Genomic DNA, 15,736 nt, shown 5'->3' with positions numbered 1-15,736 from the left:
TTTTTATGAGTATAAAGAATTGGCAAATATAGCAGATTATGTCAGACACACATAGTGACTCATGCCCCTGTGTTGTTAAGACGAAGGGGGCCTCATTTAACAGCAATGGACTAAATTTGTCAGTTACATTCATTCACAAACCGTTATTTTTCCGATTACATGTGCAGAAACCAGAAACCTGAGTAGTTATATTTTGGAAATTCTTACCGGAAGTTAGACTTTAGCCTGTCATTTAAATATAACTTTATAGCTATGTTTTCTGCCTTTTCTTCTACTACCATCAATTTAAATGATGTTTTTTCTTGAAATAATCTTTTTAGTTGAATCTATTGCTAAAGGTTTTGTTTTTTCTTCTCGTGTTCATCGACCTTTTTTTGTTTTGGTAGTTTATTTTGAAAGTTCGAGGTCTGGTGACGTTGTGATGATTCGGTTCGTTCATTGGCTAGCGGCGAAATTTGAATTACAACGCGCTCACTGTGGCTGTGGCTGCGGAAGGATGTGGACAAAGGTACAACTCTGTCGCTGAAAACAGAAAAGGAATAACCGCATTTCTCAGAGGGAGTTTCTGCCCGATTTATCTTTATACGGAAACGGTAAGATACAAATACTCCTTTCATCTAGCGTGGATAAATAATGCTGGAGTTCACATTGGAGCTAAACGTGTCGTCCGTGCTGTTATTTTTCAATCAACTGAGAGACATGTTTGTGTGACAAGCAAGAACATAAATAAAAGACATACATATAGCATGTATGCTGCTGTCTCATTTTGTATTTACATATTCGAGTAAACTTCTGTTGCTAGGGCTTGTTTCAAATTTGTTTGTATTGTTATTTAGTTTAGAGTATGATGCCTTCTTTTCTAAACATTATTGAATGTCTTTATGTTGTTACAATTACAGCAGTGGATCAGCCAAATGCATATCAAACCTTTGTGCTGAAATGAAATAATTGTAGCTGATCTCTTTCTTTAAAGGGTCTATAAATACAGTACGCCATGGAGACGGCTGTGGGTCTCCAGAGCTTATATGATAGGCTGAGGACACAAGCTGACCTTCTCAATGAGAACCTTGAACCCAGTAAGTAGTTAATGGTTCTTGAGTTTATCTTTTTTTTTTTACGATTTGTGGAAAATGCTTTAGCTGCACAGATGCCTGCCACATTTTTATGAACGTGCCTTCTCTTTGCCAGACTTCATCCAGATGGCTCAAAACTTTGAGGACTGCCGTCGCAGATGGCTGAGGGCACAGAATGATCTGGGGTCCCTCAAAGAGGTGCTCACTAAAACTGAGACAGAGAGGGGAGCCCTGGAGGTTAAGTTGAAACATGCCCGCAATCAAGTGGATGTGGAGATCAGGCGCAGGCAGAAGGCTGAGGCTGACTGTGAGAAGTTGGTATGTAGGAGCCCAGTTTCTTCACATTTACTGCCTACTTCTTTTAATCATAAGGCTTTACTTGATTCTGATTTGCTCTGTAAAACACAGGACCGTCAGATCCAGTTGATACGAGACCTCTTGACCAGTGAGGGATCCAGTAACAGCATTCAGCTGAGTGCAGAGCAGCGCTCAGCTCTGGCCTTTCTGAACACAAACTGCCAGCACACTGCCAACTTGAACACAAGCCGAAGGTGAAACATCCTGAACAATCTTCAGCATGTTCTTCAGATCCTGTCTGCTGTGTGTAGCTCTGTCTGGTTGCTAGCCTTGTTTGAGAGGTTACAGTGGTGTTTGAGACAAATGTTGAGTAGTAAATCTTTCCTGTGGGTATATACCACTGACTGTCTTCACATGTACGTATTCTGTTGCTTCACAGACTGACCACCATTGACGAGTCTGCCTCCATCTTGTCCGACATCAGCTATGACAAAACAGATGACTCTCTTGTAAGTGTTTCCCAATGTGATATCATGAAAACAAATTATGCTTTGCTTCTTTAATTTAAAATCGTTTTCTCGTTGATGTGCATCAGGATTGGGACTCCTCCACTGTGAGGACTGTGCGACTCAAGAAAAGGGAAAAAAGGGTACGTACTGTGTATGTGGAGCTCATCTTCTTAAACATTTGTTTTGGGGGGAAAACAGCCTCATATTCATGTGTGCTGTTTTGATCACAGCGCTCCTCAAGGAACCATATTGACGGGCCTCCAATGGCCTCGAAACGTTCCCGATCAACAGGCAGAACTTCAGGGCAGGTGAGGTTTTTAACATTCATTGGACATTTTAATGAGTGAGACTTGTGCTGGTTTAACAAATGACCCCCGTATCTTTCAAATTTTTCTATTCAATGTTTATGTCTTGAAACTAGTTGGGTTTTGTTTAACCTCAAAAAGTCATCTCCTTTAAAGTTTTAGGTATAAATATCCAGGGATCCACAATAATGGATTTTTTTTTTTTTGCTGATATTAACGACTCATTGAGCTGATACAGATATTTTTTTGCGCACCAATTGCAGATATCATCAACTCTCTTCTTTATTGGAAGTTTTGTATTATGGTGCATACTCTTATCATATTTTTTATGTAATATTCATTTCTTGTGCAAAATATGAAAAATATATGCCTTAAATTGTATATTTGTTTATGACAATTGTTTTCAAACAAAAGAAAAAGTCTAAAGATAAATCATACTTGAAAACTGGACGATGCTCTCCCTCCCTGGAAAAATCATCGCATTACCAACAACCAGGGCAACTTTGGCCAATTTCATACCTGTTAGTCAGTAAACATAACTTCTATTCACAGGGAACATTTGAAAAGTGAGACTGTACAGCAATTAAATCCAAAATGAATAAAATGGTTTACTTTAGTAAACAGTAAAGGCGCCTAAATGAGTCAGCTTCACATTCCTTAAGACTGCTGCAAAAATTCAACTTTAGATTAAAACAGGAGCCAAATATGGGACTTCTCAATCTGGAGTGTGCAAATGAAACCACAGATATTTTTTAAAAATATCTCTAACTTCAGCCCATTATTTTATCTGTTTATTTTATTGTCAGAATTTGGAGTGTTGGCTGATATCTGATATTTTATTTTCAAGCCAATAAAGTGCAGATAATATTGTGCATCCCTACAACTAATTGGGTTTTGTTCGACTTCAAAAAGTGATCTCCTTTTTAGCTTTTTGTATAAATATTGCCTTACTTTAACCATTAAACATGAAAAAGAACTATAACAAGGACCATAAACTATTAGACATAATGTGCCTACCACAGTTTGGATGTTTGGATTTTCCTCATTGTTTGTATTGTTTGTGACAGGGAAATGAGACCCTGGTGACAAAAACCACAGTGACTGTCCCTCCAAATGGAGGACCTGTTGAGGCCGTGTCTACCATTGAGACAGTCCCTTACTGGACTCGCAGCAGGAGAAAGACTGGTAGGAAGTGTGCATCTCTTGCTCTCTCATTATGTCTGCCTGCCAGCCAGCATTATAGCAGCTAGTTTATGAGTCTATTTTTAGAGGAACTGCCACCACATCAGTCTAATTAAACTCTGTCAGCAACTCTGAGAAACCCTCTCATGATGGAGGAAAATAAAATCAGAGCATTTACTCAGAATGTTCTAATTATTTGTGTGGACGTTTCGGGCCTGCATGTTCCCCAGCATAACTCAACAGTAGGTTTTCCCATTACTGCGGGATGGTCATGGCATGTGACACGCTGTTATTAATCATTAATCTATAGCTGCCATGGAGTGGGACTCTGAATCCATCCAGTCCGAGGATGTGTTCAAGCAGCCTGTCAACCCTGACGGGGAGATAAAAACGCAGCCCAGCACTCCGCAGAGCCATGGGGGGGTCCGTCATCATGAGTTTGTCTCCAAAACGGTGAGAAGCTCCTGTTTTTGCTGCCTTACCTTAAAAATTGGGTTTCATTTGTTTTGTTATTTAGTCTGAGGATTTAATCTTAACAAGTTGAACGTACTAAGGCATCTGAAGGATCACATTATTTGTGCATTTATATTAACGAAGAACATTTAAGAGTGTAGCCAAAAAAAAGGATGATTTCTTTCATCATCTAAATCAATCAATCAAACTTTATTTGTATAGCACTTTTCATACAGGAATTTGTAACACAAAGTGCTATACATGGGAAAAAATAAAGTTAAATAACAAGTGGAATAAAAAGCAGTAAATTGCATAATTGCATAAAATGAAAACACAAGACCCCCGCAATCCTCCCTCCCCTCCAAACCACTTTCAATATATACACACACAATCACTTACTTAAACACACAAACACATAAACAGGAAATTCTGACAGAAAACAGAATAAGAGAACCAAGGAAATGCTATCTTGAATTTAGATGAGGGAACAGAGGAGCTAAAACTAAAATAATAGTTAATTTAAAAAAATACTAGAGGGTAAGAATAGAATAGAACTTTATTGTCATTGTAACAAGTACATCAAAGTTGAAGCCACGGCAGCAATCAAGAAAACAAAAGTAAGAAAGTGTATAGAAAGTGCAAAAAGGTCCATAAGAAAATAGATGATGACAACTTGTCTATCATCAGCCAGTCTCCACCTCCACAAGGTCCAGGACTGAGCTTCTTCAGCAGTCTGTTCAGTCTCTGTCTCCTGGATCCTGTCTGCTCACAGCAGGTGAAGCTCTTCCAACATGGCCTTGGTGTCTGATGTTAGCTCCGTTAGCCATGTCTGTGAATAGCATGATGCTACTCTGCCCTCTGGTATTCCCTCTGTTGCTGGGTTAGCATGGCTAGCTCATCCATCTTATTGGAGATAGATCTTACGTTCCCAAATAACAAAGGATGGAAGGACAGGTCGATGTTGTCACTTCTTAGCTCACACCTGAGAACCAGCACGTCGTCCTCGCCTCCTTCTCCTCACCTTGTGGGAAGACATCAGGCCTTACACCAGTTAGCATTGACATGCTACAGGCTGCTAACAGCTGAGTTCACGTGTAAACAATGTTGCCATGGTTACACGTAGGATCTCCAGACAAACACAGGAGAAAAAGTAGTAAAGATATCACTGAAGTCACAAAAAGTTTGGTGTCCATGACCAGAACTGAAATGTAGAAATAAAACAAAATAAAAGGGTTAAAATAAGTTAAAGTATAACGTAAAATGATAATAAATACAATCAGCTAAAAGTCAGATTAAAAAGGTAGGTCTTGAGTTTTCTTTTAGAAATATGAACAGTAGGTGCTGCTCTCAGGTCTTCAGGTAGACTGCTCCACAGGCGGGGGCTGTAGTAGCTGAAAGAAGCTTCACCGTATGTTTTAGTTCTTACTCTGGGAACAGGTAATCACACTGAATGTCTCTCGTAGGTCATAAAACCTGAGTCGTGCGTACCCTGTGGGAAGAGAATCAAGTTTGGGAAACTTTCACTCAAATGCAGAGACTGCCGGGTGGTCTCACACCCTGAGTGTCGTGATCGTTGCCCTCTGCCATGCATACCCAACCCGTGTGCTACTCCAGTCAAAATTGGCGAGGTGAGTGAGGCTTTCTTTACACCTGATGTCTCTGTTATGGTAAAGTTTATTCTCACCCTCTAAAATATCACCATAAAACTAACAGTTGACTTTCTCTCATTCCTTTTTTCTTCCCAGGGTGTTCTCGCAGACTATGTCCCTGAGACCTCCCCCATGATCCCTCCTCTCGTCGTCCACTGTGTCAGTGAGATCGAGCAGAGAGGCCTGCATGAGGTGAGCAGTCTCTCCCAGTCGTTTTAATGGGTAGAAATGTAAAAGACAGTAGTTATCTTTAATGTCTCCCATTAAACTGGAACAGAGTGGTGTTACTAAGATTAACAATCTGTTTCCGGAGAATTAAATTTGTTTCCAAACTGGCTCAAAATCAGTGGATTTCTGCATGGCTCTATCTTCCTTCTGTTGTTTTTATTTTTTGCATCTGTCTCGGATCTTTTTGTGGCATTTTTCTAAAGATAGTCATGAAATGTCTTTTTTTTTCCCCACTGTCTGAATCCATTTTTTATCTTCTACTTTAGATTTTGAAAAGGCTCTTTTGTCTTTGTGAGCCTAAGCCTGACAGCTTTTGGCAGCTGTTAGAATGTGCAGCCTGCTTTATTTAAGGATCCTCCTTTTTTAAAATCTGACTGTAGCCTTGAATTTATGCTTTTAAGCATTAATTTCTGTGTAATCTGTCTTTTTGATGTCAAGATTTTTGGTGATATATTATGGTTTGTAGCCGCACAGAATGATTCAATTACCCAGCTCATTTAGAAGACTGGAGACTATCAGATACAGAGATAAAGAGATTTTGTTAAGCCTTTCTTTTACATTTGGACAAACTGTCTGCTTTAGATAGCATCTCATTTTCACTATATGCCTGATGGAGATCTCACACTTTAATCTATGTATGAATGAAAACATGTAAAGACAGCGAGCAGGGATCTGTTTGTACAGATTTTTATACGTGAATCATTGAATTTAAAAATAGGAGTGATCAACATAAACATTGCTTTGGAAAAGCCTTTCACCCCTCCCTCTGCGGCCTCCTCCAAACAAACATACATGCATGTAAAGGAAACCGTCAGCTCAGCTCAGCTCATTATTTCATGGACACCTGACAGCTGATCAATATAGATCACAAATAGTTAAAGTGAAGCAAACAGTGTGTGCCCACAGCTGCTGTGCTCTCAGCACCACCACCCGAGGAGAAAGAGGCATTGAGGGAAAGAGATACGTTCACAGGGAGGCATGATGCAAGTTTGCAGAGTCACTGTGCATGGCTGTTAACTTCAGAGGATTTAACTTTTAAAAGGTCGTTGTAGACATAGAGCAGACTGTTATTGAATGCTATGACTAAAAGTTTGTATCACAGTCATTTCTAAGACTGTGGCAGTGTCACAGTATGTCGCAGCATTTGTTCTGTTTTATTCTGTTTTTTTTTTTTTTCCTAATGGCTGGGCTAAACTAAAGGTTCAGTGTTTTTAAGTTACTATTATAAATACATAACATTTGCATTCTACTGAAAGATTTGTTTTACTTTGAAACCCTGACCAAATGACACAATACACAAAGTAACTAGAAGCCAGAAACCTGGCTTGCTTTCAGTGCCTGTTTTCCAAATTTCAAAACAAAATATTTTTTTTTATCAGACAGACACCTTTTGAATTTAAAACAGAACTTATTTTTAGGGATGGGAATCAAAAACCAATTCCTTTTGAGAATCGATATGAAATGTTTCAATCCATCAATATCGTTAGCCTTTGTGTTTAACGATTCCCTTATCAAGTCTTTACATTGTGCTGGAGCCACGGGGCCTGCTGCAGCTATCTTAGCTTAGCAGTCAGATAATGTTTCCCAAGAAAACTTTGATTCAGGATTTTCAGCTTGAAGTTTGACTGAAGAACTGTCTTCATAAAGAAATGTACATTACTCTCTCTCAGGAGATTCATATTCAGTACATTCAAAATGATATAAATCACCTTATTTACCAAAATAACAAAATAGAGCGAGCCTGATGCTAACGTATATGGGAAATGCATTAGGGCTGCACGATTATCGCAATCGCAATCGCAATGTCAGCACATGCAATTACGTAATCGCAAAAGAGGATATCGCAATCGCAATGTCAGCACATGCAATTCAGATTTTTCTCCATGATAACCAAGCAAGTCTGTAGACTCATCATGACACAACTTTTTTTATTAAATCGCAAGCACAATCGCATTCGCAATATTGTCCACCTAATCGCAAATCGCACCTTTTCCCCAAATCGTGCAGCTCTAAAATGCATTGATATGCTAGCAGTTAGCATACATCAGAATAACTTCAGCTTCAGAATAGAATTTCAGCTTTCATCACAGAAACATATCACATCAACTCTTTGTAAAAATTACTCAGAATTTCAAATGTTCAGAGCTAACAGGCATTTGAGAGGCTCATGGCTGATTTCATAACTACGGAAAGCTTCCCAACAACTTAAACTACTGCTGTAACCACTTTGAGACACTAGATGGCCAACTTAAATTATTAATATATTATAACACAGTACATCAACGTCACATTGTGTGCAATTTTTACCTGTTTCTGTATAATTATGCCCAGAAATATCCAGATTCAGAGACCAATTACATTTTATTTACTTACAGTATAAACTCAATTAAATGTTGTTGACACAGAAAACCTGTAAAGCTACTTTTTATACCAAATAAATTCACAACAGGAATTGATAAGGGAATCGATAAAGAATCAGATCGATATGGACAGCAGTATTGACAAAATCTTATCAATTCCCATCCCTACTTATTTTTATTTTTTGTTTTATAAAGTTCGTCGTCAGTTATCAACTTATTTTTGAAACCAAACATCCAACCAAGTAATAGGCTGCCTAGTAGTTTAGCTCTTTCATTAAGTGTGTATTGGCTCAAGTTTTGGGTGTATGAAACGTCTAAAAGACAGTTTTGATCTAATTTGTGAGGGCTAAGTTGGCGCAATCGACAGTATGATAAATGGATGTCGTCTCAATGACATCACCCATCTGTTTCTGAAACAGTGTTTTTGACCAAATCGTTAGCAGCAGCCATTAAATAACAGATTGGACAAACTTGCAAGCTTAATATCTCCTAAACTGCTGAGTTTAAAAAAAATCCTTGTACAGTGAGTGGGGGTAGAGAAATTACCTTTGAGATGGAAGTTGTTTTTTTGTACCAGACTGTAAAAGTGTTTATTTCTGCTGTAAAAATAATCTTTTTGGCTTAGTCAGTTTATGGTTCCTGGTCTTTCTTTGCACACCAATGGCGACGCGCAGAAACGGCACAAATCGCGAAAAATCTGAGGCGCTATATGCAATCTCCGCAGCTATTTTCCTCCAAACGATGTCTTTGTAATTGTTGTCTTTGTAGTTTTTATGTCTGTAGTCGTAAAGATCTGGTTGCTAGGACACAAACACAATCAGTGTTTAATGTTTTGGTATGTGACTTGTCAACAATGAGCGTCTTGATTGGCTGGATGTGTGCTTGTTGCAAGCGAAAATCAACCTCCATCTGAAAAAACAAAAGCTGCAATTTTGCTCAGCTTAAAAACGTTGCTGGTGTGACAGCTTGCATTGAAAAACAGTAGGTTCAAAAAAATAAATAACGTGCAAAATATTTGCGAGAAAAATGCACGCCTGGTGTGCAAAGGGCTTTACAATGCCTCATATTTTGTGACTGGAGGTTGCCGCTTGGTTGGAAACCACAGACATTTAGCTGAGCTGAGCTAAGCTTAGCGTAAAGTATAAACTTGTGTATCTGCTTTAAAGTGCTCCACTTCGCTGAGCAGGAGCCAGTGGAAGGAAACACATTTACTTGAACTGAAACCTATCAGCTCCAGTCCCGTTACAGAACAGAGACTGACCAAACACAGATCTGGAGGAATTTATCTGTGAGGCATAAATTCTCTGTCTAGACTTATGTAAAGTTGCATAACAGAAGCACAGATACTAACATTTGAAATCTTAGAAATGAAATCTTAAATCTATAAATGGCAGGTTTCCAAACCTAAGTTCTGTGCTGGATCAATGAAATAGTAAAAACATGTGTGTCCGTCTGTCCAGGCTGGTCTGTACCGCCTCTCCGGAGCTGATCGCACAGTGAAGGACCTGAAGGAGAAGTTCCTCCGCAGCAAAACCATCCCCGTCCTCAGCAAGGTGGACGACATCCACGCCATCACCGGCCTCCTGAAAGACTTCCTGAGGAACCTGAAGGAGCCTCTCCTCACCTTCCGCCTTAACCGTCCTTTCATGGACGCAGCAGGTTTGTTTGAGTGTGTGTGGAGACCTTGGTGTTGTTTTTAGCTCTCCCAGAAACTGAGAGCTTTGTAAGAAAAAAGTAACACTTGAACAACTTGAATTTATTCTAACTTGTAAGAAGGAGTGCAGAAATGTACCCAACAGAGCCATTCAATGCAAGTTTCATGAGAGCATCCTCGACTTTGTTTTTGCAGTTCGCTCTGAGCAGTGACTCAAAGTGGAAACAAAAAGAGTTCAGTTAGTTGGCCTTTTCCGGTATTTATCTGTCACTGAAGTCGTATATTTTCTTTCACACTGTTCATTTAATTCACACAACCTCTTGTTTGTTGGTCTGAGCTGATGAAATTGGTTTCTTTGTTCCCTCTCAGAGGTTTCAGACGACGACAACAGCATCGCTCTGATTTACCAAACCATCAGCGACCTGCCCCTGGCCAACAGAGACACTCTGGCTTTCTTAGTCCTTCACCTGCAGAGGTAAGCAGCTGCTCTCCTCTGAAGCCTCTGTAAACCTATGTGAACTATGCATATCCCAGTGCGGCTCATTAAAAAAGTTTACACTGCTTTGACACCGTGAATAATCCTGCTGCAGATTCAGGGTTGGGATACGCTGGAATTCACAGAAGTCTTTGCTTTTTTCTGGCTAAGACCTTTTTGAAGTTTCCAGTTTCCTCCATGCTTGATTTGGTTAAATTGCTTTAGGCAAAATTTTCTTTGATAAACAACTCGAGTGTGTCTTGTTTCCTGGTATTAGAAAGGCAGAAATCTGTTGAACTTAAAAAACACCCTCAATGAATTCAAATATGTGTCATATGCAGTGATTCTGAGTATTGGAAAGATTCTGGCAATTTAATAATTCAAGTGATCAAAAAAATGAGAAATTGGACATTTTTTAGAATCTAAATTAGGGAAAACTGACATGATTCACATAAAACATCCCTGTGTGCCAGCAGACCTGGTCAAAACTCAAGAAACCACCTCAGGGATTTAATTAGTATTTCTCAAAGTCAGCTTATCATTCAACTGATGATCATCACAGGGAAATACATATTTTTTGATAGTCAATATCGTGAAACATGGTAAAGGAAAAACTCTGTGTATCCTTTTTGACCAGATACTTAATCTAACTTGTTTGATTTCAGAGTTGCTGATAGTTTGGACACGAGGATGGACATCAGCAACTTGGCCCGAGTGTTTGGTCCAACCATAGTTGGTCATGCAGTCCCCAACCCGGATCCAATGACAATCCTGCAGGACACCAAACGGCAGCCAAAGGTAGGCTCTAACGCCTCCTCACATCTGTTCTTACATGAAGCATTGGTGATTCATAACCCCGCACTTCATGGAAAACCTTAAAGTTATTCGTGATTCAGCCACACCCAGGATTAGCAGTGCTGAAAGTTTTGGGTGCAGCAAAGTTGCAAATTATGTATCCGGTCACAGTGAATCGACACACAAACGCTTCTTTTGGATATTACACAAAAAAACATCCATGATTATATTTTGCCCAAAGCAACTTCTGCCTGATGTCACGCTGAGCATGCTGAAAAGAGTTAGTCACACTTTCTGAGAAGTCAGAAGAGTCGCTCGTCATCTGCAGCTTTTTATCAAACAGTAACTGCTAAAGATGACTATATCACACCGTGTGTTTAACCAAACTGATTCAGAAAAAACGATGTGACAGTGTCTTGTTTGTTTGTGGTAATATGGGTTACAGAGTCACCATTTTACAATAAAAGTCAGCACATACCTCTGACGGTAAAGCATCTGCTGCCAAGTCGAATTTTCGTAACTCTAAATTGCCTCCTGAATTAAGAATAACCTTGATGCAGTTGCACCCATGATTTCGTCAAGTATTAGGAGGCAATGAAAAGTTTCTTGAGTATGTGAGTAGTGTATAAAGAGAGGCTGTTTATAAGAAAGCACGTGGTTGAGTTCAATTTAGTTTCAAAGAATTAAGAAAAATATTCCTCCAAGAGATTTTGTCCATTAGAAAAAGTCTGGTGAGGCTCTGGTGTCTCAAAGCTTTAAAGGGGCTGTGAGGAGTTTGAAAGTGATCTTGAAAAAGTCTACCTTCTGGATATATGCCTGATCATAATTCGAACTTTAAAATTAGGTTATCAGTGCCAATATTACTGGTTACGGGTTATTTTAAATTGCTACTTCTTAGCTTCCAGTTTGGGTCGTCCAGGACCGGGTTGATTTACAGCACGCCAGCTGACGAAGTTTAGTAAGAATTTTGTACAGAAGCCTAACTATCAGACAGAAAAAGAAGAGCAGAAGAAAGCTAAATGGGAGAGTGATACAGCCTGAGCTAAAGGCTAATTAGCCTTTAATTAGCCTTTAGCTCAGGCTGTGTCACTCTATAACACAGGGACTAAACTGTTTGTGATAATGTCCATTCCAACCCACAGTCAGCAGTTATTCTGCAGTGGTCTGTTCAAACTTGAGAGTCTATCAACAAAATGAAGGGTGAGGTTATGTTAGCTCTGCTTGGTAGATCATGACTGGCAGGACATAGCTAACCAGGATTTACTAACGTTACACATTACAGACATGTCTTAGAGCACCGGGCTGCCAGCTAAGCTAAATATAAACGGCTCCTAAACTACTTACAAACTGACAGTGTTAACTTGTTGTCACATTAGCCCACAGATACATAGAAGCACTGGGCTGATGTTGCTAACATATAGCTGACTTGAGGTCACGTTTTAAACCGTAGCACTACGAAACTGTACTGATAAGTCTCTTACTTTGGCGCGTTGTAGCTGGTTAAAAAAAAGTTGTCTTGAACAAAGAAAATTGTTTTGATCCGATCTCCATTTAAATCCAAAACAAACATGCGCCTCCCTAAAAGTAATTTATGACAGTGTGCAAAAACTCCGGGTCACAAGGTGGCGAGGGAGTGCAATTAAAAAAGATCTTCCTTATAGCATCTTTAAGAAAACTATCCCCTCAGAGATTTTGACCAGAGAAAGTCTGGTGAAGTTCTGATACCTTGAAAACTTTATATCAAATAGAAAATAGATAGTGTAATAAATCTTCCTCATCACACTTTTAATCAAAGAAAATAATATTTCATTTGTGCTGCCCAACTGTTTTATTAGAAAACTGCACGGCCTCCGGAGATAGATTTCCTCTGCTTCAGAGCCTCGTCACAGTACCTTGGTCTTTCAGTAATTCCCCATTGTCTCACCCCGGGCATCTTCACAAACAGCTCTGCACTTTTGAGACTTTGGATGAGGCAACACCCTGAAACAGGCCCGATCTTTTGCATTTTCATGAATCCCATATTTCTCCTCAGGTCGTGGAGCGTCTGCTGGCTCTGCCGGCGGATTACTGGAGCCAGTTTGTGATGGCAGAAAACGAGCAGCCCAACTTGGATCACCTGATCATTGAGAATGCAAACTGCTACGCCACCCCTGAGAGGAGTAAGAGCGGATAAACACTGAATAAACCCTGAGTGTTGTTCTGCAGTGTGTGTATGAGTCTGGAGCAGTTATTTGTTTACTGACATTTCATTATGTGTGTTGCAGTGAGCATGCTGGGACCTCTGACCACGCCGGAGCACCAGCTCAATAAAACCCCCTCCTCCAGCTCCTTGTCCCAGCGCATGAAGTCCAGCCTGACTCCCAGGTAAACACACGAGCACAGGCTAACAGGGCTCTGCTTTAACACTGTTCCTACTGCAAATGAGATCATGATGAATTCCCTCCTGAACTCTTGGTTCAAATGTTGGAGCTGCGTGTTTTTTCACAGGTTTAGAAAAAAAAAGGGCTGAATCCATTGACCATCTTTCTGAAGAATTAAAGGTCCCATATTCTGCTCCTTTTCTACAGTTTAACATGGATCATTGATGTCTTCATGAAATGTTAGTAACATGTTTTGGTCCAAAAAGCCAATAAATCAAGCACAGCAGCATTGTTTCCAGGCTCTCATAGCCCCTCTGTTCAGAACGCTCTGATTTAGTGGGCGTGACCTTCATGTGTAAATGAGCCACCGCTGATACCGCCCCGCTCTTCGGCGTCACTGAGAGCGGCGCCACAAGCTTTGAGTGCACAATGTTTAGAAAACAGTGAAGCTATTGTACCGTAACATTGCGGGCCAAAACAACAGGCTAACCGCAGCTAAAGTTAGCATCCTGAAGCTAACACAAAGACAGGGGGGACACTGAGGAAAAGCTCTTACATCTGCTCCATAGCTCACAGCATTTAAAATACTCACATTCCCAGGGTCCAACGTTTGTTGGTGTATGGTTGGTAATGCGCTTGGATTCGGGACTAGTCTATTTGCTAGCCCTCTGTTGGACTGTCCAAAGATAGAAAAGCAGTGGGCTGTGAAGTGACTAGCACACACATGCACAGTTTTACTGAGTGTAGCTGGCACATTTCCTTGATAAATGAACTCTAGCCACTTAGTCTTGTCTTCTTCCGAGATGGGAAGCTTGTGTATGGAACTATGTGGCTGTTTACAGCCAAAAACAGAGCAGTGATGGCTCTTCAACTTTGGCATTCTCCTCCCTGCTGCTGGAGGGAGGGGAGTGGGAAGGGAAGGGGGTTCGAGGGTATCTGCTCCGGTGGACTTATCGAGTTAGACTTGGTCCTGATTGGTCAAAAAAGGGAATCGCTGACATCAGCAAATCCTCAAAATCCAAACAGCTCATTTTAGGTCAGGATTTTACATTCACAAGCACTAAGTACAGGTTTTGTCATTAAATATCACATTTTGTGGGCTGGGAGGAAAGCCAAAGACCCACAAATTTCCCTAAAAGACTTAATAAAGTGATTTTTGCATAATATGGGACCTTTAATCTTCTGTACAATATCTCATTATCTCTCAGTTACTCTGTTTTATTGGCTCCGAATTTCATTAAACATCATTACGTGCTCTCTTTTGTTGCAGATTTGGGAGCAAGAGCAAATCAGCGGTTGGATTTTCTCGCCAAGGAAAATTTTTTGCATCTCCACTGCTGAAGTAACTCCATGCAGCTCACTCCGAACTCACACTGCAAAAGCAACTATTTAACCATTCATGCATGTGAAATAACATGGTACTGCTTTGATTGTAGCTAAAATCCTTTCTCTTACTGCTTGCATATAATCGTTTTAATATTGCAGTCCCTTCAGTTGTATTCTGCTGATTTTATGTGTTTGTGGAAGGATTTTTTTTAACCAAATAGTAACTTCTCCTAACTATGCACATCTGTGTGTCTGTAGAGCTGATGTTTTAGCTTTATGTTGAAGAAGACATTCTCAGTTTACCCGAAAACAAGAGAATGTACTTCATAGAAGTCCTTTTTTGGAAAATGTGTGCATAGGTGAAAATATGTACTGTATGTGTACAGTTTTATTGTCGTCTGCGTATCATATTTTGTATTAATCATTTCTCCAGTTTTTTAACTCATGTGCAACTCAGAAGTTGAAAAACTGACTCTTGAGCATTTCATCAAAGGTTGTGATTAAAAGTGTGGCTTTGTGTGACAGCTTTTCAGTTTTGATGTTTGTTTCTCACTTTGTTTGATGGTCTTCATCCCTTTGTGAATTGAGATGTAAATATTGAAATTGCCTGTGCCTTTGTTTTTGTGAAATGCACCTCCAGACAGCAGTAACAACAAAAATCATTAGGGGCATTTTACTAGTTGGCTGGATTCAATTAGTTTTATTTTTTGGTAATCTGCTGAAATTCTCATGGAATGGAATGGACAAAATTTGCTGTCCCTGTTTCCAAATTCACCCTGCACTGCAAGTATTCATTTAGAAAATAATTCACTGGTTTATGTGTCAGGCTGTTATACTTCAAGAAGCAAAATGGTTTTGCAGTGTTGATTGCTCTGTAATATTTGTACTTTGGGAAGATACTTGTGAGAAATGTCACAGAAGGCAAATAAACTGTCCAGCTCAGTTACTGCTGCATTATATAATAGTCTTTAGCGCAATTTGTGTTCACGGATACACACTTTAAATTTCTTGTAAATTATAAAAATACTTTTACAACCTCAAAAAGGAGTCCTTTGTGTTTTCTCTTTAAT

The 15,736-nt window shown here is 39.7% G+C and overlaps 1 protein-coding gene across 1 annotated transcript; it reads left to right on the top strand.

Moving 5' to 3' along the window:
* Positions 1-437: 437 nt before the first annotated feature.
* racgap1 (Rac GTPase activating protein 1) lies at positions 438-15,701 on the top strand. Its single transcript, XM_074680547.1, has 17 exons — positions 438-593; positions 974-1,076; positions 1,189-1,391; positions 1,482-1,624; positions 1,810-1,879; positions 1,966-2,019; positions 2,110-2,187; positions 3,252-3,369; positions 3,677-3,819; positions 5,283-5,447; positions 5,565-5,660; positions 9,517-9,715; positions 10,080-10,185; positions 10,851-10,983; positions 13,013-13,139; positions 13,245-13,344; positions 14,611-15,701. Exons 2-17 carry the CDS (start codon positions 995-997, stop codon positions 14,684-14,686), a joined length of 1,893 nt encoding a protein of 630 aa, XP_074536648.1. The 5' UTR covers positions 438-593; positions 974-994; the 3' UTR covers positions 14,687-15,701.
* Positions 15,702-15,736: the final 35 nt, after the last annotated feature.

This window comes from Halichoeres trimaculatus, unplaced genomic scaffold, assembly GCF_033239565.1.
Source record: "Halichoeres trimaculatus isolate MK-OKI-2021-1 unplaced genomic scaffold, fHalTri1.1 fHalTri1_scaffold_11, whole genome shotgun sequence".
In the NCBI taxonomy this organism is placed as follows: domain Eukaryota; kingdom Metazoa; phylum Chordata; class Actinopteri; order Labriformes; family Labridae; genus Halichoeres; species Halichoeres trimaculatus.
The sequence above is the reverse complement of the archived record's forward strand: the minus strand, read 5'-3'. Positions and strand labels throughout refer to the sequence as shown.

Coding starts and splice junctions, on each gene's coding strand:
- racgap1 (XM_074680547.1), top strand. CDS start 995: ATGGAGACGGCTGTGGGTCTCCAGAGCTTATATGATAGGCTGAGGACA. Junction 2,188..3,251: donor CAGGCAGAACTTCAGGGCAG/GTGAGGTTTTTA, acceptor TGTTTGTGACAG/GGAAATGAGACCCTGGTGAC. Junction 3,820..5,282: donor ATGAGTTTGTCTCCAAAACG/GTGAGAAGCTCC, acceptor TGTCTCTCGTAG/GTCATAAAACCTGAGTCGTG.